Source organism: Anabrus simplex, chromosome 8 (assembly GCF_040414725.1).
Source record: "Anabrus simplex isolate iqAnaSimp1 chromosome 8, ASM4041472v1, whole genome shotgun sequence".
Lineage (NCBI taxonomy): Eukaryota > Metazoa > Arthropoda > Insecta > Orthoptera > Tettigoniidae > Anabrus > Anabrus simplex.
In genome coordinates, this window is record NC_090272.1 from 90,616,038 (window position 1) to 90,643,696 (window position 27,659).

Below are 27,659 nucleotides of genomic sequence, written 5' to 3' on the forward strand. Positions count from 1 at the left end.
GTCTTTCTTTGAGGACCCAGGTGCCTGCCGCTGTGTAAAGCGATGTCCTTTCCCGACGCGTTCCATCAAAGAGGCGAGAATCACCAATGATCCTTGCTTTATTCAGTACAGGGCCATCTACAATGCAGCGTGGAATTCGTCTGTACTGACAATTTCGAAGAAGAGAATTTATCAGACGCCTACACAGCAAACAAACAAGTTCCTCTTCCCAGACAGAGCATATAATGGTAAGAGTGCTTTCGCTGGTGTCTTTGGAATTTACTAATTTTTTTTTTTTTTCCCACTTCTTATTTTAATGTTTCATAAGCACACTTTCATATATTCTTATTTTATTTCAGATACACTCCCAATATCTGAGGAAAAATTCAGAGATCTTCAGCATCTGAAGACTTTCTGTAGTGACAAAGTCAAGGTATACTTCGACAGGCTCAAATATACAAAGACCGCAAAGAAATGAAGCTCGACATGATTCACTGTGATACTTTGTAGTGATTCTAATGGGTGCAGTAACTCGGAAAGGACTCCTGCAAAGTACGGGAGTAACGTACATTGTGTGAAGTTTTAATGTTTACCAAGGAAAGTTAAGTTTCTCTCGTGTATACTTGCCGGTTAGCCTTTTTTTTTCTTAGGATACCTTGTATCTAAGGCACAATAATTTTTTTCTAAGTGCAAAAAACAACTTTTAAGTTAATTCCATCCTTAACGTCCTCCATACATTCACAGTCAAGTGTTAAATTACTCTTCATTAAGAAATTGTTAAAATCGATATAGTTATAATGTTTTTAACTTTCAAATGGTTCTCCTGAAAATTTAAATGCTATTGGGTTACCTGGTTTTTCCTTTGGACTCTTCATATACTTGATATTATAATAGTATTGATTAGGTGGTATCATCAAACCTGTAATCGTGAACTGTAAGCAGTATGTTCCAAGCTGTCAGCGGAGAGATGGCTTGGAATAAAATTTAGTATGCGAGTAAACTTGAATGGAGTTTTGAAAAATAGGAAAGGTCATAATATGAAGTTAAAATTTGAGTAGACTAATTTGCGCAAGTAATTGTTTATAGGAAGAGGAATTAGTTAACTAAACTTTCTTCAACTTATCCCAGTTATTTCTGGAGTCGCTGGAGCCACCTAGGCTCATTTTGGCCCGGGGGGGTTTAAGACCGGATACCCTTCCTGATGTCATGTGATTCTTGAAGGGAGAGGAATTAGGTATTGGTATTATTTACCAAGGGAGATGTTCAATAAATTTCCAACTTCATGAAATCATTTAAGAAACGACTAGGTAATTGACTGTGAAGATTGTTAGACGTAAGTATAACGTTCAGGTTAAGGAGGTGATGAATTATAGTGATGTACTGAAATTAAGCTATGGTAATGAATGGGGTGTGGCCTCCGGAGAAGCCTGGTGCACGTCTTTTGACTTGACGCTTGTAGGCGACCTGCGCGTTGTGATGAGGATGGGACGATGATGATGATGATGGTGATGATGAAGACAGCACATACACCCAGTCCCCATGCCAGAGAAATTAATCCTTATATTTAAAATTTCCGACGCTGCCGAGAATCGAACCCGGGACCCCTGTTACTAAAGGCCAGCATGCTAACCATTTAGCCATGGAGCTGGACAAATCCATGTCCTCATCCCGAGGTAGTGCAGCTCTTTTCAGTCACGCCCCCAATGGAGGTGAGTTTCATATAACTTTCCAACCACTTACCAGCCCTCCTGCCATTCTTAAATTTCTGGCAGTACCGGGATTCGAACCCGGGTCCCTGAGGACGGCAGCTAATAACACTAATGATTATGTTAAGGAGTCGGGATGTGGACACCTATGGTAGTAAAGATATTTATTAAAACATACAAAATTTGAAAGCGAGAAAACCGCAGAAATTTGACAAGATTTCGGGGAATATACTAAAGGCAGTGGCTTGGGATATACCATATTTTAAGTAGTTATTCGAATAATACTTGCGTGATGAAGGTATACTAAATGAATGGAGAGTTGTATTAGCCCTAGCATACAAGGGAATGGGTGACAGTACAAAACGGATCATTACAGGCTAGTCAGTTTCACATGTGTTGCGTCCATGTTCTGGGAAAGCATTCTTTCTGATTAGATACATTTATGAAAGTACTAACTGGTTTGATGGAAGGCAGTTGGGGTTTTAAGAAAAGTTATTTCAGTGAGGCTTAACTTGCAGGATTCTGTAAAATATAGCCAGATATTTTAGATTCAGGAGATCAGATGGACAGTATTGCTCTTGATTGACCTATTCAAGGCTTTTGATATGGTGGATCTTCAGAGACTATTGACTGAAGAATGATCGAATGGGTGGGTAAATTTCAGAAAACAGATCTCAGAGAATCATTATCTGATGTTGTAGTAATAAAGTGGGATGGATTCCGCAAGGAAATAATGTTGGAACAGTGGTGATTGATTGATGATTATCTAGTATAACATCTCTGATAGGTTGTATTCTTACTTAATCACCTGTAATTCACATTAACCTCATTGTAGCCGCAGCTGCTCTTTCCATTGTAAACAGCTTCTTCTGCGGTCAGGAGCTGCATTATATTAAAATGTTGCCTCATCAATCTCCGATTGATATGGTTTGCCCTGCGTATGTTGCTGTATCTTGACTAGTTAATATCCACTGCACTGATCTGGCTGACTTCCCTCACAAACATGATATTTCTTATGTTGCCTGTCATTATCTTCTAGAATGAAACGTAATATATACCGGGTGGTACAGCTGCCCCTATTTTTCCCGAATATATGCAACCAGCTAGGACGTAAATGCCTCTTAGTCCCATCTTGCGCAACACCTTACAGCAATGTTATGTGCAGTTAACCCGATGTAGACTTCTCCGCACAATGGAAAAATGGTACAAGAGGCAGTAAGTGAGGTCCATCTCAAAAACACTGTACCATTTTATGTAGAGCGGTGTCCAATACTCTGCTAATTTTTACGAAATGTTACTATACTGTACAAACCATAAACACGCCTATAGCTGTCGGTAGAGAATTGCGCACCTGATTGGTCCAAGAGGCCATTTTCTTTTGATAGAAAGGGCGGTCGTGGTATCATAGAAAACGTGATAGGGTAAGACCAATTACAGACATGTCAATGCACCACCATTTTGTACAGTCTCATCACATCGAAATTGATAGAAACGTGTTTTGTACTGTAGTTTATAATCTGTGGCACGCAAATGCTGTACAGCAGATGTGATAGCTTATGCCATGTAATTACTACCGTTAGAGCGATCAAAAAAGGCATAAAACGGGACCATAAGGCTGTAACTCATCAGTAACTTGTCGAAGCGGGAACTTCCGCTCTCCTCGTGAATACAGAGTTACAAGGATGGCGCTTGTACGTTGCAAATAGCTGCGCGGAATTACGTATGGAAGACGTACCTCGATAGGTTACTAGAAGCAGGAAGGGTTCCAACCATTTTTGAGTCATGCATTTTTTAATGTCATTTCGTATTCGCCTAGGCATCGTTTACGAAGACCTTTCTGGAGTCTTCGATATTCTTCTACGGAAGTTATAATAAACAGGTATCATAAATATCGCCACATACGCACCGATTGTGAATACCACCTGAAACATAACGCTGGACTCATTCAACCAAGTAACACATAGAAAATGGTTGCAACTATCTGGGCGTAAGAGAGACGCGATTCTTTAGTTCACTGTGGTGTTTGCACATTCGAGTTCAGAGCTTTTAACATCAACGATCAGTATCGAAGCGATAGCCTAGGTAATTCCATTAGTACAGAGCTACGAGACCAATTATTTGTCGCTTGCAGTGGCTACATGGCACCAATCGCAGCGAGCATATGATATGTTAGCAGGCATTTAGAGTTCGAATCTAGTTACGAGCTTTTCAATTTAATTTTTATATTATACTTGTAAGGCCATTCGTAATAAATATTTAACGTTCTTAAGTCTCAAAAGTAATTTGCCACCTTTACAAAGAAAGCATACATACGAAAGGAATAATAACGTGCGACTTCCATATGGCAAACGACTACAGGGAATGAAGCGCAGTGCACGTGTTGTCAACATTCTGACCCACCCATTCAACCAAGCAACTGCGCACGTTCGACTCGAAGACCAACTAACAGCGGTCTACACTTCATACGTAGGGCACATGAAACAGCTTATCGTAATCCTAGCAGCAACGTGTGAGCACGTACTGTACGGTTAGCACGAAAGCAAACATTATGTATTCACGGGATGATTATGTGAATATGGTACTACTTTATGGAGAAGCAAGGCAAAATGCACGGGAAGCCAGACGCTTGTATCAAGAACGATTTCCTGGACGAAGGCTGCCAACTGCAGATACATTTCGACATGTTGAAAGACGGTTGCGTGCAACGGCGTCATTTCATACATTACCCCCCCGTTCGGGATGCTCCAATGACGTCTGGAAATAACGACGAAGCTGTTCAAAATGCAATTGCATACAACCCGCACACAAGCTCACGGGCCATATGAAATGAACTGAACATCAGTCATGTATCTGTACTGCGAATATTGCACCGCCATAAATTCCACCCTTTCCATCAACAGCTGCACCAGGAACTTCACGGAGATGACTTTCCAAAACGGATAGAATTTTCACAATGGATATTACAAAGAGTTGAAGCTGATGCGGATTTCTTAATGGATCTTGATGAATCCAGATTTCACAACAACGGAACTGTTAATCGTCACAACTTCCATTACTGGAGCGTTGAAAATCCTCACTGGATCAGGGGAGCTCGATTTCAGGTACAATGGGGCGTCAACGTGTGGTGCGGGATACTAGGTGACAAGATAATTGGACCATATTTCTTCGAAGGAAACCTCACGGGATGACGCTATCTAGAGTTTCTTTGTGAGTACCTCCCACTCTTATTGGAGGATGTGCCCCTTATGACATGGTTACGGATGTGGTTCCAGCAGGATGGAGCTCCCCCAAACTGGTCGTTGGCTGTACGGAACCACTTGCATAGGACATATCCTGGACGATGGATTGGACGAGGGGGTCCGGTCACATGGCCGGCTAGATCACCTGACCTTACTCCACTCGACTTTTTCCTCTGGGGTTATTTAAAGGAAAGAGTCTATGAGCAGGAGCCTGAGAGTCCGAATCATTTACGGCGGCTCATCACGGAAGCCTGCAGGCAGATTCCACCACATATGTTGCAGCAAGCAAGAATGTCTCTCCTCCACCGTGCTCAGATGTGCATTAACGAAGCAGGTGGTCATTTTGAACATTTGCTTCATTAATCGAATGGCCATGCATAAGCCCATCGCACTGCTGTCGGTACAATCTCACTTTATTGCAAATAGCTCTTTTAAGAGGTCCTTAAAAAACAAACATAGCTGAGTACCTGCAATATGAGAACTGATCATGATTTAGATTTGTCGTCAACAACACGACTCTCAAGAACATCAACAACGCAATAAAAATATTCGTCGTACACAGGACTCGAACTGGCTACTAACGAACACCGGTACTCTCCTCTAACTTTTAGCAAGCTCGGCTATCACGGGTTGCTGTTTAGCGCTGTTGTGTTGCTGCTACTTCTAGTCATTCACCAATAATATTCTCTGTACAGGACGTTTCTGCGACACATAATTTTCACGATTCTTTACCATCAATCGGTATTTTATCATTAATGCTGATTTGCTTGACACGAATAAACGAATTATGGAAAGCGTTGTAAGAGCAGACATTGTAGTGAGTAGTCAAGGTCAATATTTTTAGGTTCGACTTTAATCTGCGGGTTGCATAAAACTGCGTGAATAGGGGCAGCTGTACCACCCGGTATACTGTATATCTAGCTTTTCACTGTATGTATGGTGCCTGCATATTGCCGGGGCCTTTGTTGTGAATTGTTGAAGACAAAAATAACTGACTACTACATACATGTAGTTAGAGTTGCTTACAACTGCAAACACTTCCAGGCAAGATGGCAACAATTTGGGATGTGCACTGGATATTTACCTTTGAAGAAAGCAAGTTAGACCGGGCGAGTTGGCCGTGCGCGTAGAGGCGTGCGGCTGTGAGCTTGCATCCGGGAGATAGTAGGTTCGAATCCCACTATCGGCAGCCCTGAAGATGGTTTTCCGTGGTTTCCCATTTTCACACCAGGCAAATGCTGGGGCTGTACCTTAATTAAGGCCACGGCCGCTTCCTTCCAACTCTTAGGCCTTTCCTATCCCATCGTCGCCATAAGACCTATCTGTGTTGGTGCGACGTAAAGCCCCTAGCAAAAAAACAAAAAACAAAAAAGCAAGTTAGGTTAGATTTCAGCCTAATGCTGAAGAGATTTCATATGGCCTGTATGCTGTGTTATGTCATTTGTATAACTTTGATGAATATGCACTTTTGTTGTATCATTGTTCTAAGCACACACTTGTGTAGATAGTGACTGTTGTCTTCTTTTTTTTCAGCCAAGAATACCCAGAACTTGTTCCCAAACGTGAGACCAAGGCTGTTTCTAATGATTTAGGGCCCCGGAAACCAACACCACCTTTTAAGGTTTGTATTTTAGATCTTAGAGCTCTAACGTCATTCACTATGCCAGAATGATATGGATGCTGGCTATTCTGGTTGTCTTTTATTGCTTACTACTGTGTGGGGTTTTGGGGAAATAATTTTTATCAGTTCATAGCAGTGGTGTAGATGTATGTAACTACCCACATGATTTAAAAATAGGAATGTTGTAGTGTACCGTGTTTCACTGGATAATCGTGACACTTTATATACCAAATTTTTGAAAAAATACAAGGGTGTGACCATTACACAAATTTCTTTTTTTTTACTAGTACTTGTATAACAATTTAGGCTTTCATGGCCGCGTTATGAATCATGTCAGTGTTTTATGGGTTTGTAGGCCATGCTGCAGTGATGGTCCAGATGTTTAATCGAAGATTGCGCTTGGCATTTTCAAGGGTTCTGGCTGACTTCGATAACAGCAAAGCTCACAGTGGAGCCGCAGCCATCGTATCCTCTAGGTTTTAAGGTTTTAAGACCAGAAAAAGCAACGGGTGATTAGTTGCCTCTCTCTGCCAAGACAGGTCGATGTACATCAAGCTCCTTAATGCTTTAATCATTGGCCGAAGAACAGCCAATCAGCGACTGCCCCTCCAGCATGGCGGACCAATATGCGAGCAGCGCACCGTAGCCTGCACTATATAATGAGGTGGAATTGCAAAACCACTCCATTCCACTGTGAGCTTCGCTGCTATCGAAGTCTTTCCGAACCCTTGATAATACTAACATAGTTGGTCCGTTGTTGGTTATTATAAATTTTCCAGCTAACTCATTCTTGGTTGCCAGCATTTCACCCCAGTGTGCTAAGTTGGGCTCATTAGTCGGTAAATAGCACACCTACCAAGACGCATGGTTCCATATGAAAATCAACATCTATATCACCCTCGATAATGCTGAACGCAGTCTTCGGTGAATCATCGGGACCATCACATGCTCCTGGACCAAGGCCTACAAGCTCGGTAAACACTGACATGAGCAGTACTTCTATTACTAAAAAAATTTATTTATAACTACAGTGAAACTTGGTTAAGAAGTTCCTGCATAAGAAGTTTTCCCGCCTAAGAAGTCTGATATTCTTGGTTCTTTGATCGGTTGCATTAAGATATACGTATATTTTTCTCGTTTAAAGTGTTCTGTTGTAAATATATTTCCTGGTTAAACAGTTCATATTTTAGAGCCCCTTTAGATAGAAAACGTCCACTCAAAGCATTTCATGGTTAGAACCCTCCAGTCTTCGAGCAAGTTGCACCCTGTGTTATTAACCGACAACAAACAAAAGAATCCTTGGCTACTTTGTTTCGTGCAGCTTGTTTCGGTTCATCCCGATGTTACCCGACAAATCAAGGACAAGCACACACGCAGCTGGATGACAGTCATACCGGCTGTCAAGCTGGCGTTAACACATACTGCAAATAGCTGCAGTCAGGCTCTTCGATTGAGTTTATTCTTTCATTAAAGCCAAAAACGCAATGCAATTAAAAGAACGAAAGTAAATGTTAAGTGGCCAAAAGTATTAAGCATTGAGTTAAATGGAACTACAGTGAAACCTCGATTCTCCGTTTTCCGAGGGACCATGAAAATAAAACGTACAATACGGGAAAACGGAAAATCCGGGAATGAATGAAAACCATCAACAATTTGGCTAAACATCACAAAAATGAAATATGTATAATTATAATCTTACAAAAACTCCTAAACCAAACTACAGCCCCAGTGGGACTTTCTGCCAAGCGACCGCTGCTCAGCCCGAAGGCCTGCAGATTACGAGGTGCGCATGGTCAGTGCGAAGAATCCTCTCGGCCGATATTCCTGCCTTTGTAGATCGGGGTCGCCATCTCACCATTAGATAGCTCGACAATTTAAGGTAATCACATAGGCTGAGTGGACCTGGAACCAGACTTACATCCAGGTAAAATTGCCTGACCTGGTCGCAATCGAACCCGGGCCCTCTGGGTGAGAGGCGGGCATTTTAGACCGCGAAAGTGCATTAATTACCGGTACGCGAGTTCAAAATCTCGATACTTTATATTCAATTTTACAGGAGAATCTTCGTCATTTTCCCGTGAAAACGTCTTTCAGTTCAGCAACTTTGATTACGCTAGCCAAACTCTTCGATAAATCTAACAACGCCAAGCCAAACGACAATCGACCAAAAGTAGTTTTTAATTCTCTCATCTAATAAAATAAAGCACATTAGATACAAAAGCACCCAAAATGATGGCGAAATCCGTTCATTTCTTAATCTTTCATTGTAATTTGGTCTCCGGTATACTGTTCGTAGTCAGTTTCTGGAAATCTCGTACCGCGCAAATTAGGCCTACATCGACTTTTAAAGGTTATGTTGAACTCGAAAACATGGTTTCGAATGTATGTATCGATTCTTAAAAGTTCTCGAATGCATTGAATTCAATTATGCGCGTCACAAATCCAATCAAATTGGAAAGATAAAAGAAATATCAAAACTTCAGAAATTACGGTTTTCGTGACCTTGAGGTCATCTGGAAAGCGCGCTCACTGCTCATGTCAGTACGAGTTTGAAATGATACCAACCATTTAAAATGTAACGTGCGCAAATAAAACGACTGCGGTTTTTGGTATTTTAACACGAAAACGTAAAATTACCAGTCTTACATTAGAACCTAAACAGTAATAGGCAATCCCAAGACCTCCCATGGCTTTCTTTTTAAAAAATGTAAGGTGCAACGTCCGTTTTGGTCTCGCTAACATAATTATGGACGATAATATCAAAAATACTGAATTTGTGTTAAGAAGGAGCAGTTTCGATTCCTGCCTGAAAGCCCAGTTACTCTGCAGTGCCTTGAGCAAAGTGCCGAAAACCTCTTCGGCAGTACGATCGAAAAAATGTCAAAATATAAACATCTAACCCTGGGCATAATATGGACGTTTTATAAGTGCGAACATTTGACGAAACTCGTTCTGTCTTCAAGCAGAGCTGTCGAAATGCGCCGTGTCTCCTTGCAATTGTTGTGGCCACTCTCTGCTTTATGATTTTCCGAGATTCTCTAAACAATACCACCCGAATGCGATGCTAAGATGGTCCCTTATGCAAGTTCACCGCCGACTGCTTTTCCAGTACCGGTACAGTAGGCCCTACTTGCTTTAATTATCGCAGTGATCCATAAATATTCCATAGCTGTCCTTTCGTGAGATACAGTTTATTAAAAAACGATTGATAGAGGATTTAGCATTGATGGGACTGGAATTTCTGGACGGTTGATCCGGGAAATCGTTTCTTCGAGGAACGGATAATGCGGGACTTTTACAACGTGATTTAATTACGATGCTCGCGGGACCGCGTAATTTGAACGCATATTCCGGGAAAACGTATTTTCCGGGAACGGATAATCGAGGTTCCACTGTATTTACAATACCCAACCGTAAACCATATTTTTAAAAATATAAAAATAAAAATATACTGTTCCAATAATCGTACATACAGAGGACATAATATGAACAACACAAAATAATCGTCGAAGATAGTCTCTGCTACAGTCAAGTATCTTTTCCGATTTTAACACGCTTCAATTTGTCCAGTGTAGGTACAGTTTTTTTCATCACGTAAAATTTGCTTATTTTCCAACGTATCACCCTTTGTGAAGTCGTCTGTTTCGATCCTTTTTCTTGTGGACTGTTTTCTTGCCATCATGTGTAGAAAAATTCAAACGACCCTTGGCCATAGACGTCTTCCCTTCCGCTAAAATACGTTTCACAAGTGACTTTCAAACCCCTGTTGCTTCTCTTGTTGAAGCCACTACATTATAATTCAGTTTATGAACTGTTTTCTGTTCTCGTAGGTGAGCAGCTTCGTTATATACTATTTCTCTGGTTTGTCCCCTTGCAGGCCGTCCAGATTTGCTACCAGACTTCGAAGTAGCAGCCATAACTACTGTACACTCAAATGACACTCTCACTAGAATAACATGGTACACAACACTATATAGCTGAAAGACTGGGCTGCCATCAATTCTTCCGCTGCTGAGCGGCTTTAGGTGTGTGTGTGTGTTTTTTTTTTGGCATACCAGTTGCGCAACTGCCGATACTTCTGATTCTGTTTTTTACACAGTCAAGAATTTAGTTTATTCACCTGATTAATGTGCTCTGTAATGAGTAATGACCCTTGAAGGTCGCTAGGTAACACTGTTCAACACTATATACATAAAAACATTTACCAATACAGTACACGCTACACGCAAAGGAATTATAGGACTACAATTAAAGAAAGAAATGTGAATAAAACTGACAAAACAACAAGAGCGCTAAAATGGATACAGAAGTGACAGCGAAACGCTTGTGTAACCATGCTTCATAGTGTGCACAGTACGGTGGCCAGACACCATGTGACCCCATCTACTACTCCCTATGATGTCAGACATCCACTCGGAGAGAATGCACGCAGAAGTGAGCTTTGCGCAGGTTCTTTTGTTAGTTGCAGGGTAATAGACGTTCATGCGCTTGCCGTGTGTCTGTAGTGTCACATAGCCTGTCCGGGCTTGCCTACGCCATACGACGTCACGCTATGACCATGACGAATAGAATACCAAGTGAGATCACTCACCTAGTTCAAGCGCTCTCCCGCAGAGCGGTGCTGGTGGAGCCTAACACCAACGCTACACGGTCAGCTGATTTAATGGAAATTACATTGATACGCAAATAATCAAATACAACACATGAATAACACTGTCAGAGAGTTATAAATAATATTATCAGTCCGCACGAAGAAATATCTTCGAACTGTAATAAGAGAACACGCGAAATAAAATGAAACATTACGAAAAGCGAAAGCATATTGTGCTTTACATACTTAAAGAATCCTTTTTTAAACAGAGCAAATTAAACATACACCATACTCTAAATAACACTGACACTTTACTCAAATAAATTAAGTAAATTGCTCACCAAAACTAGTTTGAGGCCACTTTCGATAGTTTACGAGTGGACTTGGCAAATTGTCGAGCTTGCATTACTCTGTGGATTTCTCCCGCTCTGAAGAAGAATTGGCACTATAGTGGGAGACCAGGTTTGGAATAATGTTCAAAGTGTGTTCAATACGACAGCCAGCTCCTGATGGCACAACTGAAATCGCCTCAATCTAGTCAAGACACTCGAAAAAAATATCGCTCCACATTAAATTGAATCTCTTATCTTAGTTTAACTTCATCGAATTTAACTATCCCGTACCGTTTATTCTTGTTCATTTCATCCTTAAAATAATGTGAAATAGCACTTAAGCAATGAGGATTTACACCATAGGGACATTTAAGTCCTTTGCAGAGTTTCCTCAAATGGCTTTGTGGGGGAAGAGGTAACAAATTATGCCTATATCCTATCCTCTATGTGATGTTATTCTAAGTAATAAACTCTCTAAAAGAAAATCAGTACTGTACCTCATACCATTGGGAGATTTTACTTGACACAGTGTAATAATTTTCTGCTTCTTACTAAGAAATTTACAATCTGTAAATTGAAATCCGGTGTTCTTAATCTGCCCCTGTAGGACATTAATCACAGCTTTGGCTGACTTTGGCTGAGGAAAGACTGCATTTAGCTCACATTAAATTAAGAGTTGCATTCTTTAGTTGCTTTCTAAGAGATAATATTATGTTTTCGGCATCGGTAAGAGAACTAGATTGACCCTGAATTTGACTACAACTAGGCTGACCTTGAACTTTAACTTCACCGCCTACTGTTGTCATCACTGCTTCACTCCGTGATTCTCGTTCCTTATCTTCTTGATACTGTCCTCACTCCTTTTGCTACTGGGTGCCTTTCGCGATTTTACCTCAGTGGATAGGTATTTCAGTAAAAATGAAAATATGAGGTGCCGCTCCTGGTTTTATTTTCCAGCTCACACGAGGAAGATAAACGTTTTCACCATTCACAACGAAACAGTCTGCCTTTATAATTAAATCTGCCGGAAAATGCAGGTCACATATTCTGCTTTTGGCCGACAATTGCTTATCTTTGCGCGGAATAACTCTAGCCCACTTCCTAAACACATTATTTCCCTTTGGCGGTGTAAAATATCGTCTACCACCACGCTTCCTTCCGTAACCCGATTTACAACCAGGAATGAAACAGTACGACATTTTCTCGAAATAATAGAAAACTAGTTGATTGCACACACAAAGAGCACTGCACAGATACTAACACGGATTCAGAAAATATTAAAACAAACTAATAGGCATTAAAATTATCACCATGACTTCACGCACGCTCGCTATACATTTGCCGTCAAGTGGGCGCACGTTTCGTTGCAGTTGGATCGTTGAGACTGCAGCGCCACACTCCGGCAGGACCACTAACTACAATGTTAAGAGAGCGGAGTGATCACACTTGGTATTCTATTCGTCATGCTATGACAACACAAACATCAGATGCTCACTTTCAACTTGTTAAATCGAATCAAACCCATCATTCAAAATTTCCATTCCCCGTTCACGTCTAGCGGAATAGAATTGAACGGGATTCTGCGCGGGAAACACATAGCACGCAATGGACGGTGATAAAACTTTAATGCAGTAAGTTGCTTGCCGCGACAGGGTGAAGTCATTAATCGAGGTGGCCTCAACATTAATTAAAAACCGTAAAATGTATTTGTCCACAACAGAATGGCTTTTTATGCATTACTGTTTGTTAGAAATACGACAAATGTAGGGAATGCCACTTATAAAATTGTTCACGGTAAATACTGTATAATAAACACTTAAAGATCGTTCATTCCTAGCAATGTCAATTATTGTACTGACATACCGCACTGTATATGAACTTAACATGATACTGTAATATGGTCAACAATAATTGCAAATTAAACTAAGTATTGTATAGGCCTAATCTACCACGAAATTGAATATTCTAACTATTTGATTTTTCATTCCCTTGCTTATTTCCTTCCAGGCATTCTCTCTTACATTGTTGCAATAATACTTATGGGTCTTGTCCTAGAGGAAATTACATTTTTGAACTAAACTGATAAGATATTCTGTGTCCATTATTAGCGAGGTGAATAAACTATTATGAAACAAAAACTTCTCGACTCTATGCAGGTAGCAGCCGATTTGCCAGCTGATACACATTATGCTGCCAAACAGCTGTCCGAAAGATCCTGATCGTCTATGAAGTTGAACGAATGCTGACACGCGCACAGAGGCGTTGCAGTACCACGTGTTGGCATAAAATTGAAAGTTATTTTAATTTTCACCTATATATGAGCTAAGCATTATATTATCGTGTCACTCGTAGTTATTACATTGCATTATTAGAACATAGCACAAGGGTGAGGAGACATGAAATAAAATTATCACAGGAAAAGAAACTGTTTACGTTTAGATGTGCTAGTGTTGCTACTGCGCCTGTATCACTCACACGTAATACCCCAGATACTTTGCCATGCACTAATTTCTGGAACTTCGAACCTGCGTTTCTATTCTTCATTACCTATAGCATGAAGAGGATTAAAGCGGGAAAATAAACTCAATACTGGCTTGGCCATGCAGTACTTGCGAAACAGCTAGAAACTATGCCCATTGCCGTGACAACCAGCAGGAATGCAGTGGCAATATAGGCCTAGGTTCTAAGAATCTCTAAGAATGAGTTGCCGGATTTCCCATTTGCTGCCATTAACCTTGAAGCAAGGGGGATGTGAGGAAGATGGAAAGCACATTCTAACGAACTGTAGTACATGTCTTGTATTTGCGTCTTGTAAGCCTAAGCTACGGATTGCCAAGCGTAGTGTAGCATCGTAGTTAGTGTGAATAGGAGTCACTGAAGTTAGTTGTACGTATGAAGGCTTTAAGTGAAAATGAGCAGAGCTCAGAGGAAAGAGATCAAGCGAAAGGCACTAACAATTAAAGACAAAGTGGAGATTATAAGGAAAGTGGAAACATCTACACTTTCCCGTGTTGCTTTGACGAAGGAGGTGGGGATGCTGCCGTCTACTTTGAACGGCATTATAGCGAAGAAAGAAAAGATTTTAGTTTCTGCAGGGAATACTTCAGCAAATTGCAAGAAAGTTAAATCTGGGACATACGATGAAGCTCTGCCAATATGATTAAACAGCAGCGAAGTTTAAACATACCTTCGAGCGGGACAATTGTGAAGGAGGAAGCCGAAGAAATTGCATGCAAATTAAAGGTACCTCTTACCCCGTCTAACGGGTGGCTGGACCGCTTTAAAAATTGAGCCGGCATCGTTTACAAAACAATTTGTGATGAAGTAGAGAGTGTAAGTGCGGAGGAAAGGGGAGCGTGGAAGGAAACCATTCTGCCTGTTAAAATACGCAGTTACAAACCTTGCAACTTTTTAAATCTCAATGAATTCGCACTTTTTTACCAGCTTATTCCGGATAAGTCTAGTTTTGAAGGGAGAATCTTGCCACAGGGGAAAATAAGTAAAGTGCGAGTTATGGTATTGGTTGGTGCTGCTATGGAAGGAACTGAAAAACTACCTCTACTGATGATAGGGATGTCTAGGAAGCTTCGTGCAAGTACACCAGCAACAAGTCAGCTTGGATGACAAGTTCCCTGTTTGAAGAGTATATGCAAGCATTAGATGCCAGAATGGGGAGCCAACAGGAAAATTGTGATGTTTATGGACCACTGCCCTGCTAATCCCAAGGAGTGGCCCCATTTAAAGGAACATCAGGGTAGAATTTTTTCCACCGAATACTATATCGGTACTACAGCCCATGGGCCAAGGAATCATTAAGTTATTGAAGCGGAGGTACCCAAAATCAGTTGTACGCCGTATGCTGCTACGCATGGAAGCAGGCAAACCCATCTACAAACCATCTCTTTTGGACATAATGCATTTCATTGCCTCATCATGTGATTCAGTGGAGCCTGTAATAATAGCAAATTGCTTTAAGAAAGCAGGCTTCGGTGGTGGTACCAACAGCATTGTTATGGAAAATGGTGATGAAGAGCCAGGGTGCTGGAAAACTATACAGTAGACGATGGAGATTACCAGTAGTTTCAATGACTTCACCATCATTGATGATATGGTAATCACTTGCGAGGAGCAGACCATCAATGAGATCTGCAAGGAAATTGAGGCAGGAGATGAGGAGTTTGAAGAAGAAGAAGAGGTGGAGGTGGACGAGGAGGAAGAGAATCCCCCAAGACCATCTTGCAGTGAGGCAAGCCTTTGTCTTGAAAAACTGAGGCAGTTTGTGGAAGGTTCAGCCAGTGTGGCTAAGAACACATGGAAGGCAATGTGGGAAATGGAGAGGTTTATACTTCAAGAAAGCAGTAAAAACCTGAAACAGTCAACCCTGGACAATTTCTTTTCCAAGTAGGAGCCTAGACTTTTGTGTTTGGAAATGTATTTAATGCCTAATGTGGTACGGAATTTACATGATATACAGTTACCATCTGCAGTCTTAATGTACTTAATATTTCTTCTTATCTCTTGTGCAAGGTTTTATGTAATATGTTCCCTTCCCTTATCAAGTATTTTTATAATACGGTATGTTCAATTATTTTACCTTATCTCTAAAAATACATGTCATAATAATCAATTTTTTTTTAGTCTGGCTTTCTTTTAGCAGCTCTTATATATCGGTCTATTTTGTTATTGTTTACAAACAAAGAAATGTTTTGGCTGTGTGTTGCACATGAATTTCAAAGTACAGAATAAGTTTTCGGGCATTACCCTTTTTAAGAAGTTTCCTGCGTAAGAAGTTTATTTTTTGTGATCCCTTGAAAAACTTCTTAACGGAGATTCACTGTAAATTGTATTTGATGCATGTTTAATATGCATTTAATACTCGTGTATGGATGTATGTATGTACTGTATGTACGTACCTACGTATGTTCAGTCCTCAACAGCTCTGCCATTAGCTCTCATAGATGGCCTAGACATCACTGAAGAGGCGTACTAGAGAAATGATGAGTGAGGTAGTTTTCTCGTTGCTTTCCTCACTGATCCAGAAGTTGCTATTACACATCAGTCTGTCAAGCCCACTGAAATGCTTACACCAACCGACCTTATGAGCAACATTTTCATGCCATTCATAGTACGGACTGGTTGCATAAGGAATGCCATAATTAGCATTGCTCATACCTCAGGTCACTTTCATATTGTCAAAGTGTAGGATAAAACTGAGACAGATCAATGAAAGTAACAAAATTGCTCTAGCCCGTACCAGAAGACATATGCACTATTAACACTAGGTCTTGCCAGCAAAGGCATACTTGCGTACAGTGAAACCTCGTTAGTGCATTCCTCATTATCAAGTTTCTCTGCTTAGCACATTGTAAATTCGAAGTCCCGATTCTCTTCGTATTAGATACATACATACATACATTATCATTATAGACTGTTATGCCTTTCAGCGTTCAGTCTGCAAGCCTCTGAGAATTTACTAAACGTCGCCACAATCCTCGATTTGCAACTAGTGTTGTGGCCTCATTTAGTTCTACACCTCTTATCTTTAAATCGTTGGAAACAGAGTCTAACCATCGTCGTCTTGGTCTCCCTCTACTTCTCTTACCCTCCATAACAGAGTCCATTATTCTCCTAGGTAACCTATCCTCCTCCATTCGCCTCACATGACCCCACCATCGAAGCCGGTTTATGCGTACAGCTTCATCCATCGAGTTCATTCCTAAATTAGCCTTTATCTCCTCATTCCGAGTTCCCTCCTGCCATTGTTCCCACCTGTTTGTACCAGCAATTATTCATGCTACTTTCATGTCTGTTACTTCTAACTTATGAATAACATATCCTGAGTCCACCCAGCTTTCGCTCCCATAAAGCAAAGTTGGTCTGAAAACAGACTGATGTAAAGATAATTTCGTCTGGGAGCTGACTTCTTTCTTACAGAATACTGCTGATCGCAACTGCGAGCTCACTGCATTAGCTTTACTACACCTTGATTCAATCTCACTTACTATATTACCATCCTGGGAAAACACACAACCTAAATACTTGAAATTATCGACCTTTTCTAGCTTTGTATCACCAATCTGACATTCAATTCTGTTGGATTTCTTACCCACTGACATCAATTTATTCTTCGAGAGGCTAATTTTCATACCATACTCATTGCACCTATTTTCAAGTTCCAAGATGTTAGACTGCAGGCTTTCGGCACAGTCTGCCATTAAGACCAAGTCGTCAGCATAGGCCAGGCTGCTTACTACATTTCCACCTAACTGAATCCCTCCCTGCCATTTTATACCTTTCAGCATATGATCCATGTAAACTACAAACAGCAAAGGTGAAAGATTACAGCCTTGTCTAACTCCTGTAAGTACCCTGAACCAAGAACTCATTCTACCATTAATTCTCACTGAAGCCCAATTGTCAACATAAATGCCTTTGATTGATTTTAATAATCTACCTTTAATTCCATAGTCCCCCAGTATAGCGAACATCTTTTCCCTCGGTACCCTGTCATATGCTTTCTCTAGATCTACGAAACATAAACACAACTGCCTATTCCTCTCGTAGCATTTTTCAATTACCTGGCGCATACTGAAAATCTGATCCTGACAGCCTCTCTGTGGTCTGAAACCACACTGGTTTTCATCCAACTTCCTCTCAACAACTGATCGCACCCTCCCTTCCAAGATGCCTGTGAATACTTTGCCTGGTATACTAATCAATGAGATACCTCGATAGTTGTTGCAATCCTTTCTGTTCCCTTGCTTATAGATAAGTGCAATTACTGCTTTTGTCCAATCTGAAGGTACCTTACCAACACTCCACGCTAATTTGACTACTCTATGAAGCCATTTCATCCCTGCCTTCCCACTATACTTCGCCATTTCAGGTCTAATTTCATCTATTCCTGTTGCCTTATGACAATGGAGTTTATTTACTATCCTTTCCACTTCCTCAAGCATAATTTCACCAACATCATTTTCCTCCTCCCCATGAGCTTGACTGTTTGCAACACCACCATGATGATTTCCTTTTACATGGAGAAGATGTTCAAAATATTCCCTCCACCTCTCCAGTGATTCCCTGGGATCTGTTATGAGTTCACCTGAATTACTCAAAACACTGTTCATTTCCTTTTTCCCTCCCTTCCTAAGATTCTTTATTACTGTCCAGAAAGGTTTCCCTGCTGCTTGACCTAGCCTTTCCAGGTTATTACCAAAATCTTCCCATGACTTCTTTTTGGATTCAACAACTATTTGTTTCGCTCTGTTTCTTTCATCTACGTACAAATCCCTGTCTGCCTCGGCCCTTGTTTGGAGCCATTTCTGATAAGCCTTCTTTTTACGTTTACAGGCTGCTCTCACTTCATCATTCCACCAAGATGTTCGCCTTTTCCCATCTTTACACACAGTTGTTCCTAGGCATTCCCTTGCTGTTTCTACTACAGCATCCCTGTATGCCACCCATTCACTTTCTATATCCTGAACCTGCTTACTGTCTACTGTTCGAAACTTCTCACTAATCATATCCATGTACTTCTGTCTAATTTCCTCGTCCTGGAGATTTTCTACCCTTATTCGTTTGCAGACAGATTTCACTTTCTCTACCCTAGGCCTAGAGATACTTAGTTCACTACAGATCAGATAATGGTCTGTATCATCGAAAAATCCCCGAAAAACTCGTACATTCCTAAAAGATTTCCTGAATTCAAAGTCTGTTAAGATATAGTCTATTATGGATCTGGTACCCCTAGCCTCCCATGTGTAGCGGTGAATAGCCTTATGCTTGAAGAATGTATTCATAACAGCTAAACCCATACTAGCACAGAAGTCCAGCAAACGCTTCCCATTCCCATTAGCTTCCATATCTTCCCCACATTTACCAATCACCCTTTCATATCCTTCAGTTCTATTCCCAACTCTCGCATTGAAATCGCCCATTAGCACTATTCTATCCTTGCTGTTGACCCTGATCACGATGTCACTCAATGCTTCATAAAACTTGTCAACTTCATCCTCATCTGCACCCTCACATGGTGAATACACGGGCACAATTCTTGTCCTAATTCCTCCCACTGACAAATCTACCCACATCATTCGCTCACTTACGTGCCTAACAGAAACTATGTTGAGTGCAATGGTATTCCTGATAAAGAGCCCTACCCCAGACTCTGCCCTTCCCTTTCTAACACCCGTCAAGTACACTTTATAATCTCCTATCTCTTCCTCCTTATCTCCCCTTACCCGAATATCACTTACTCCTAGCACATCCAGATGCATCCTCTTTGCTGACTCAGCAAGTTCTACCTTCTTTCTTCCATAAGCTCCATTAATATTGATAGCTCCCCATCGAATTCCATTTTGTTCGCCATGTTGTTTCCAAGGAGTCCCTCGCCTGTCAAATGGGAGTGGGACTCCATTACTCCCATAGGTCCGAGGCTTGCTTAAAGTGTTCTGAGCTCGGTAAATTCATGAAGCAGGATGCTGCCCTACTTGCACATAGTCCAAGTGAGGATCTCTCCTCTAGCGGGTTATGGACCACCGGTGAATTGTGTAGTCCTAGCCGCCTGAGCACAAGGAGGGCCACGACTCAGAATATGTCCGAGATGCCCACTCCCATTCCATAGCAACTGGTGTCCCGACTCTCAGGACCACTTACTAGGCCACTCAGCCGTTGCCCATGGTTCACAAACTAGGACGTGACTACAGTAACCCACAAACATGAACCATCGATCTATATAAAAATACCTCACTTATCGTGTCATGAATTTTTGCTGTTACTGCTTCGTATGATCACATTTTTCCTAGCCCTGAAAATGTTATTTGTCATCCCTTGGGAAACAAACATGATTTCCAACTCGGGTAAGATCCGCTGCCTCAGTTGCGTGATTATGGAAAAAGGCCTTAAATTTCGGCTTCACAGGATAAGTTTCACGTTTGGGGAGCAAGCTGGTCGCCTCAGGAAAGTTCAGTTTTGCTTGCCGGTTAGCAGCAAGATTGCTGAATAACACAGTGAGTCTATTTGTGCTTGTATTTCACATTCCATTCAGAAATTAGGAATTTAGTTTGTGTTGAGTGGTACAGTGAAGTGTAGCGAAGGTTTGTTGTGTGATACGGTAGTCTATATCAGGATTAGGAACATAAACGTACCTGTGAATTTTCGCTGTTGCCGCTTACTACAAGTAAGATCACATTTTTCCTAGCCTTGAAAATGTTATTTGTCATCCTTTGTAAAAGAAATGTGATTTACAACTTGGGTAAGAGCTGTTGCCACAGTTGTGTGATAATGGAAAAAGTGAGCCTATTTGTGGTTGTATTCCATTCAGAAATTAGAAATGTATTTTGTGTTGAGTGGTACAGTGAAGATTTTTCGCGTGATACTATAGCCTATATCTGGATTAGGGACATAATTGTGTGAAATTGACTAGCATGGTGCATATTTGTCTTGCGATAGCCTAGTTATGGATACAGAAAAAGTAAAATTCCTTTCTAATGAAGTGTAACGTGCTCCCCTACGTATTTATTACTTCACGATTTCTACTTTACCATCTGTCAACTTCTCCGGTCTGCTCTCACTACAGCGTGTGGTTCGACTGCTTACCCAGCCCAATATGCACTCTACTACTGCTCTCCTTCCGTCCCCTCCCCTCTTCCGCTGCATGTATATGTCACGCCCATTTCTCGTACCTTCTGGCCTCGAACATGCAGTCAGACATCCTGTGACGAACTGTGTGGTGGGAGGCATTCGCACTTGAATTGCGGCTGGCCCGTATCCGATATCTTATTTTAACTGCAACCGCACATCTGAACTTTCGGCTGGCTGGGTGAGCAAAAATTAATTTTATTGTGCTTTCAACTCCTAAATAAGGAACTATTATTCTCTTCCATTATGTCCTTCAGGCTGGATTCGCAGTATTTATTTTGTGTAGCAACTAAAATTATCGACGAGTATGTTCATTCTGAATTTTCAAACCTTTATTTACACTAGACTTACTTCGTGTACAGGCACTAGAAGAGATAATCATATCTGTGATTTTCCTTGTTTTGGAACAGTGGCTACGCCTAATTGTGTGCGTGGCTCAACTACTTTCTGGAAACTTTTACGCAGGCTGAAAATCTTCCTTATCCATCCCCTTGCCAGCCCTTTGATTTCTTTTTCCTCCCCTATTGCTCCTATTTTTTTTTTTTTTTTTGTTGACCCTGGTAGTTTTCTTATTGTACAGTGGCCTTCGTGGTTTTATGTATCTTTCTAAACATAGTGCTGTTTTTTTAATAGGGTGTTAGTCATATTGTAATCGAGTCATCATTTGCAGGATTTAACCTTATTCATTAGTCCTGCATTTTAAATTTTGTAAAATTTTTCTCTTATCTTCCTGATTGAATCTGAACCATTACGAATTTGCCCCTTTTTATGGTGTTAAAATTTCTAATTTCTTGGTTTCAATTAAATTTTGTCATCTACTCCATAAAAATCAACTTATACACTAAAACTTGCCTATGTAACCATATTTTTTATTGGTGTTTGTAATATAAAATTGTTGTGCTAAATCTGAATGGTTGTACGTTCCTGATAGTCCTTTCACCATTCCATTTTCTCTTGCCAATTTGTGCTTACCACGTAAGACTTCTGGAAAGGTTTCAGCAAAACGCTTCACTCAAAAACTCTGCCTACAAGCTGTGATATGAATTTTGAATCATAACTTGATTAGTCTCCTATAATGAAGCATCTTGTTAAATGCTGGTCACTCACAGTGTAAAGGTGTCCATGAACTTTACTGTTTACACAGCCAAACTGCAGTTCTTTGCCCATATCGCCTGTGCCAACTACACTAGTCAGAATGGTTTCTCAATTTTGGAGTATAATTCTCTTCTAAACTGTTATTTCAATTTTTACTTTATCTGAGTATATAATTGTGAGTAAGTGTAATCAACTAATCAACCACAAGCCTTACAGAAGACAACATTAAAATCTTTCAGAAAGTGGACTGGCATCCACATCTTTAACACATTGAAGACCGTGTGTTAAGGTGGAATATGGGCAGCCAGACTGCCATATTTTTAAGGTTTTTAAAGAATTGTAGAAAATAGTGTGTAGGTTGCAAATGTAGGCCAAGAGTTTTCACTGTACTCGCGGATACACAATGTACAATGCCTTCATGTCGAAAAAAATCATATCTAGTGTTTCCATATCCCTGTTGGATAGTTTTATTCATATATTCAGTAGTGCGTTTTCTCACTTAACACGTTCATTTTTGTTGTCCCCTGCAGAAACGTCTTAGCGAGGTTTTATTTTATATACGTTAAAATAATTAAAATCTTCCAAATCAAAATTCATAATTTATTTACAACAGTTCGGTGAACAAGAATGCCAAAAAAGGTGATGGAAATGCAAATGCAAGGAAGGAGAGGCCGTGGACGACCACAATTGAGATGGACGGACACAATCCAACGCAGTATTATAGGAAGAAACCTGCACTGGTACACAGTGTTGGAGGAGGAGTGGTGGAAAGACTGAAGAAAATGGAGAGGAACCATATTTGCCCCTACCCGGCTACAGCTAGATAAAGGGAAATGATGATGATGATGATGATGATGATGGTGATGATGATGATGATGAGTTCGGTGAACGTTTCTTCAACCTGAAAAATAAATAAATTGAACTTGTTACGTTAATTGCCATTGATTTGAGCATTAAAGTTAAATATTACACTTGCAAAAAATTATTGCATTGTTGTGAAATACTTACTTTAATTGAATTGAAATAATAATAATAAGTTAATTTATTAATTTGACCACCTAATCAATACAATAGTCTTGTCTTTGTTGATTTACATTGACATATTAATTAAAATGGTACACGTTTCACCTTGTATATAGGCATCATCAGCCATTGCCTTAACCTTGAAATAAAATCAGGCACCTGGTTTACATATAAATAAAAAAATAAAACTTATTTATAAAAAGCCTTGAAGAGACTTGAATATAGTAACAGCTATTTCAATGTTGGTTTTAAAGATATTGCAATGAGTGAGGAGTTTACAATTGGTGAAAGTGTTTACAATATTGACATTGGAAGGCTACTATTGTAAGTAAAATGAACAAAGCAACAGCCTGTTATAAACAAGTGGTAAGATGGCTATAAAATGATGTTGACCGACCAGTGGTTACAATTAGGCAATGACGAGCATGACGATCAAAATCTTATTTATTAAAAAAAAACATAATGTTGAATAAAATAATGTCGAAGGATGTTCAAGTGACTTGTAATGATTTGTTTACATGAGATAAAAGTCGAAAGTCAATAGCATATGGTGAAGTTGTGGTTCATTTTGATGAAAAAATACGAATTTGTAGTTGAAGGTTTATGAACGATGTTTAAATTGGACCTCTATGGACCATCTCAATTTGATACGATGCTGAAACATTGTTAAGAATATGGGTTTATTGACATGCTGGTCGAAAAGGCAATGTGACAGTTGAATCTGTAAAAGGAAACCAGAAGCATGGTGTTAATTGTAAGAAAAAATCGTAAAATGTTTAGGTGGAAATTGTATACACTTACCATTTCATGATGGTGAGGGTAACTTGTTACGTTAAGAGCTAAAATTATTGACAACTGTCGAGTTCTTGCTACGAGTGTTATAGCTGTAGGTTTGTGTTGGAGGGGGATCTGTTTGCGAAGGCGTGGCTATTGGCTTGTTTGTAGTACTTGGAGGGGAGCTACTATTGGTGGGAGAGAAAGAGGAAAATGTATTGCTGCGCGTATTGTAACGGTGAGCTGCCGTTGGAGTGAGCGATATTAGAGTGGGTGTGGCTATCGGTCTGTTGGTTGCATTTAAATTAGAGGTACTGGCGGTGAGGGGAAGGGAAGGGAGTGTATTAGTTGTAGACGAGGGTGGAGTGCTTATTAATTTGAGGTTGAAAATTTTTAAGAATATATTGGTGAGGGGAATTGATTCTTGTAATAGAAATAAAATCTGCTCGTACAAGGGGCTTTTATTTTATCAATAATGTCGTTTAAGTTCTTATCTTTGTTGAAATGCTGGTCTAGGAAAATGAATAAATTTTCGTATTCTGTCATGAGTTTACTTTTTTCAACTCTTTTGAGGATATGAAGGTCTTGTTCTATTGTAGTGAATTTATGCCCTGTGTCCATCATGTGGTCGGCCATTGCGGGGAATTTATTGTGTCTTTGTGCATTGTAATGCTCGGCGTATCTGGTGGAGAAGCTGCGGCCAGTTTGGCCAACATAAGAAAAATTACATATAGAGCATTTTAATCTGTATATCCCTGATCCAGAGTAAGTATTGTCTGTGATGTTAATAGAGTTATGATTAAAGAATAAATTACGATTAGTGTTTTTTGTTGTATAGGCTATTTTTACATCGTGCTTCATTAATGAATTGGTTATCGAATTAATACTATGGTTAGTGAACGTGAATTTAGCGTATTTTGGTTTGGCGGGTTTCAATGGAGTTAAATTTGTAGCTAGTTTTAATTTGGTTTTGTTGATGATTTTGTCAATTATATCTGTATTAAATCCGTTGAATTTACCTATTTCTTTAATGAATTGTAATTCTTTCTTTAAATTATTAGAGGACGTAGGGATTTTTAATGCCCTATATATTAGACTGTGATAAGTGGCTTTTTTATGTGAGTTGGGATGTAATGAATAATTTTTTATGGTTGTTGAGAAAAGGTGGGTTTTCTGTATATTTGGAAGTTAAACTTGTTTGATACTCGAGTGATTTTGATGTCTAGGAAATTTAAAGAGCTATTGATCTCATCTTCTTTAGTGAATTTAATGTTATTATCTAAATTCTTAAGGAATGATAATATGTTATCACTGTTGTTGATTTGTTTATCTATGATTGCTATGGTATCATCGACATAGCGATGCCAAAGACAGAGTCCGTTGATGTTATTAATTATCTTACTGTGTTCGAGATTATCTAAGTATATATCAGCTAATATTCCAGATAATCCAGATAACAAGTTTTTTATGGGGTTGGAGTTGTGGAATTTGAAATGTTTTTTTAGGGATTTGTGTAGGAATTGAGAACTTTTATAGGTAGGACTATTCATATTATTATTTATAGGTCGAATGGGGACCTCCTTTTTATGAATTTTGGGTAATGATCTAACTGTAGGTAATTTTTGGTTCATTATAGTTAATTTTTGATAATCTTGATAATTTAAAATGATTTCCTCTTGAAAATTATGTGAGGCGACAACTTTCTTCTGTCAGCTGTAATAGCTAGCATTGCTGTGCATCATAATTTTCCACTACTGCTGGTTTTCGTAAATGAGCTCCAGGATCCTTTTTGTGCAGTAATTCCAATATAAATGATCCGTTAATGAGAATTATACATTTTTGAGCTAACTCGTTCTTGGTTGCCAGCGTTTCGCCCCAATTTGGGCTCACCAGTTGTTAACCAGCACACCTACCAGGACGCATGGCTAGTGCATATTCAATAGTGGAGGCCACTACGATGTCTAATTGGAAACACAGAAAGTGTCAATGTACAACGAGAGACTCTGTCTCTTTTACAAAAATTGATGCCTGCTAGGCCATTGGATGATATACAGCAATGGTATTGAAACATTTTGTTCAGCGTACCCCCAAAATCCAATTGTTCTACCTTTGTACCCCCGAATTACGAGTATATTGAGATTATATCAGAAATAACAAATGATTATCGCAGGATGCCAAATAATATTAACTATCGTCATCTTCTGCAGCTTATCCTGCTAGTTCAGGGTCCCGGCACGCACTGAGGCATGAAAGAATTGTGATCGGGGATTTAAGGTCGCGAGTTCTTCCTGAAACCATAGGGTTTGCAACTGAAAATACCACCCCAGCAATACCAGGAATCAAAACATGGTGACTGCGATGACAGGCAATCAGCTAAGCCACTACACCACCCTGTTGCCCAATAATAATACATTGCATATAATCATCACTGGGCAAAGAGTCCTCATACCTCGTTCGGAGTAAAGTTTACAGAAGAAGTACAAAACTAAGCAGTCGGCAATGATCGGAGAACTGTTCCTGGCATTTTCATTGCCTAACGATAGCCCAATTATTGGACCATTGGAGTCTTCTGTTACCTTCTCAGGCAACGCGGCAACCTTCACAAGAAAGGTGGAGAAACGTGGTTTTCTCATGAATGGAATTACGAGGGTTTTTAATGGAACAATTATTATTGTTACTATGTACACTGCTACTGAAAAAATTGAAGTCAATGAGTGGATTTATAAACAAAAAATTTAAGAATGAGTAATGCAGCATAAGTAAGCATTTTTTCAATGCTACTTGATGCGAAGTACAAACTGACTCACATTTTAGATTGAATAGTTTGGAAAGGGGACTCTGTAGTGGTAGACAAAAGCACTAAATCAAAACAAGTTTTTATTGACAATGAGCAGGCTCAACTCTTTTCTGAACTGCTCACTGAAAACAGCTAGAAGCTACAATAAATTTGTGTACCCCTTGAGACGACCCACCGTACCCTTAGTGGTACGCGTACCACACTTTGAATACCACCGATATACAGGGTGTATCAGAACTCATCATCATCTTCATTTCTTCTCGTCCAGCTCCTGTCAGGTCAGGGTGTTGATGGCACTTCTCCTCCGTTGCCTCTCCTTCCACTACTCCTCTTCAGTAATTGTATTTCAGTTCAATCTTCTTTTTCTTATACTGTTCTTGACATCTGCTCTGGGCATCCCTCTTGCCCTCTTTCCTTCTATCTTAGCTTCCAACACTTATTTTGATATCCTTCCCTTCTCCACCTCATAACATGTCCAAACCATCTCTATTTATTCTTCTACATTCTGACACTCAGTTTTTCTACCCCTATCTCTTTTCTGAATTCAACATTTCTTACTTTGTCTCTCCTTGTCTTCCCCTTACTCTCAGGAACTTCATCTCACTGACCTGAATTTTACTCTCATTTCTTGCTGTCAAAGTTCAAGTCTCTGATGCATACGTTAATATAGGGGTATAGTACATCTTGTACATTATCTCTTTCCATTTCTTAGGAACTTCTGTTCTACAGCAGGTTCCCTACATTCTGGAGGAACATATTTCCCGCTTGTACCCTTCTGCTGATCTCCTTATCCAACAAGTAACAGTCATGTAATAAGTGAGAATGCTTGGTGGTACAAACAAGTGGGAACAATGGGCAGAAGG

At 39.9% G+C, this 27,659-nt stretch overlaps 1 protein-coding gene across 3 annotated transcripts in view; it reads left to right on the top strand.

The window, feature by feature from the left end:
* LOC136878828 (nucleolar transcription factor 1-A) overlaps nt 1-27,659 on the top strand; it is a 255,229-nt gene that overhangs the window by 78,316 nt on the left and 149,254 nt on the right. For all 3 annotated transcript variants that reach the window (XM_067152338.2, XM_067152337.2, XM_067152339.2), the window contains exon 7: nt 6,458-6,545. In XM_067152338.2, coding sequence (XP_067008439.1) covers nt 6,458-6,545 — 88 coding nt within the window. The remainder of the gene's footprint in view (nt 1-6,457; nt 6,546-27,659) is intronic.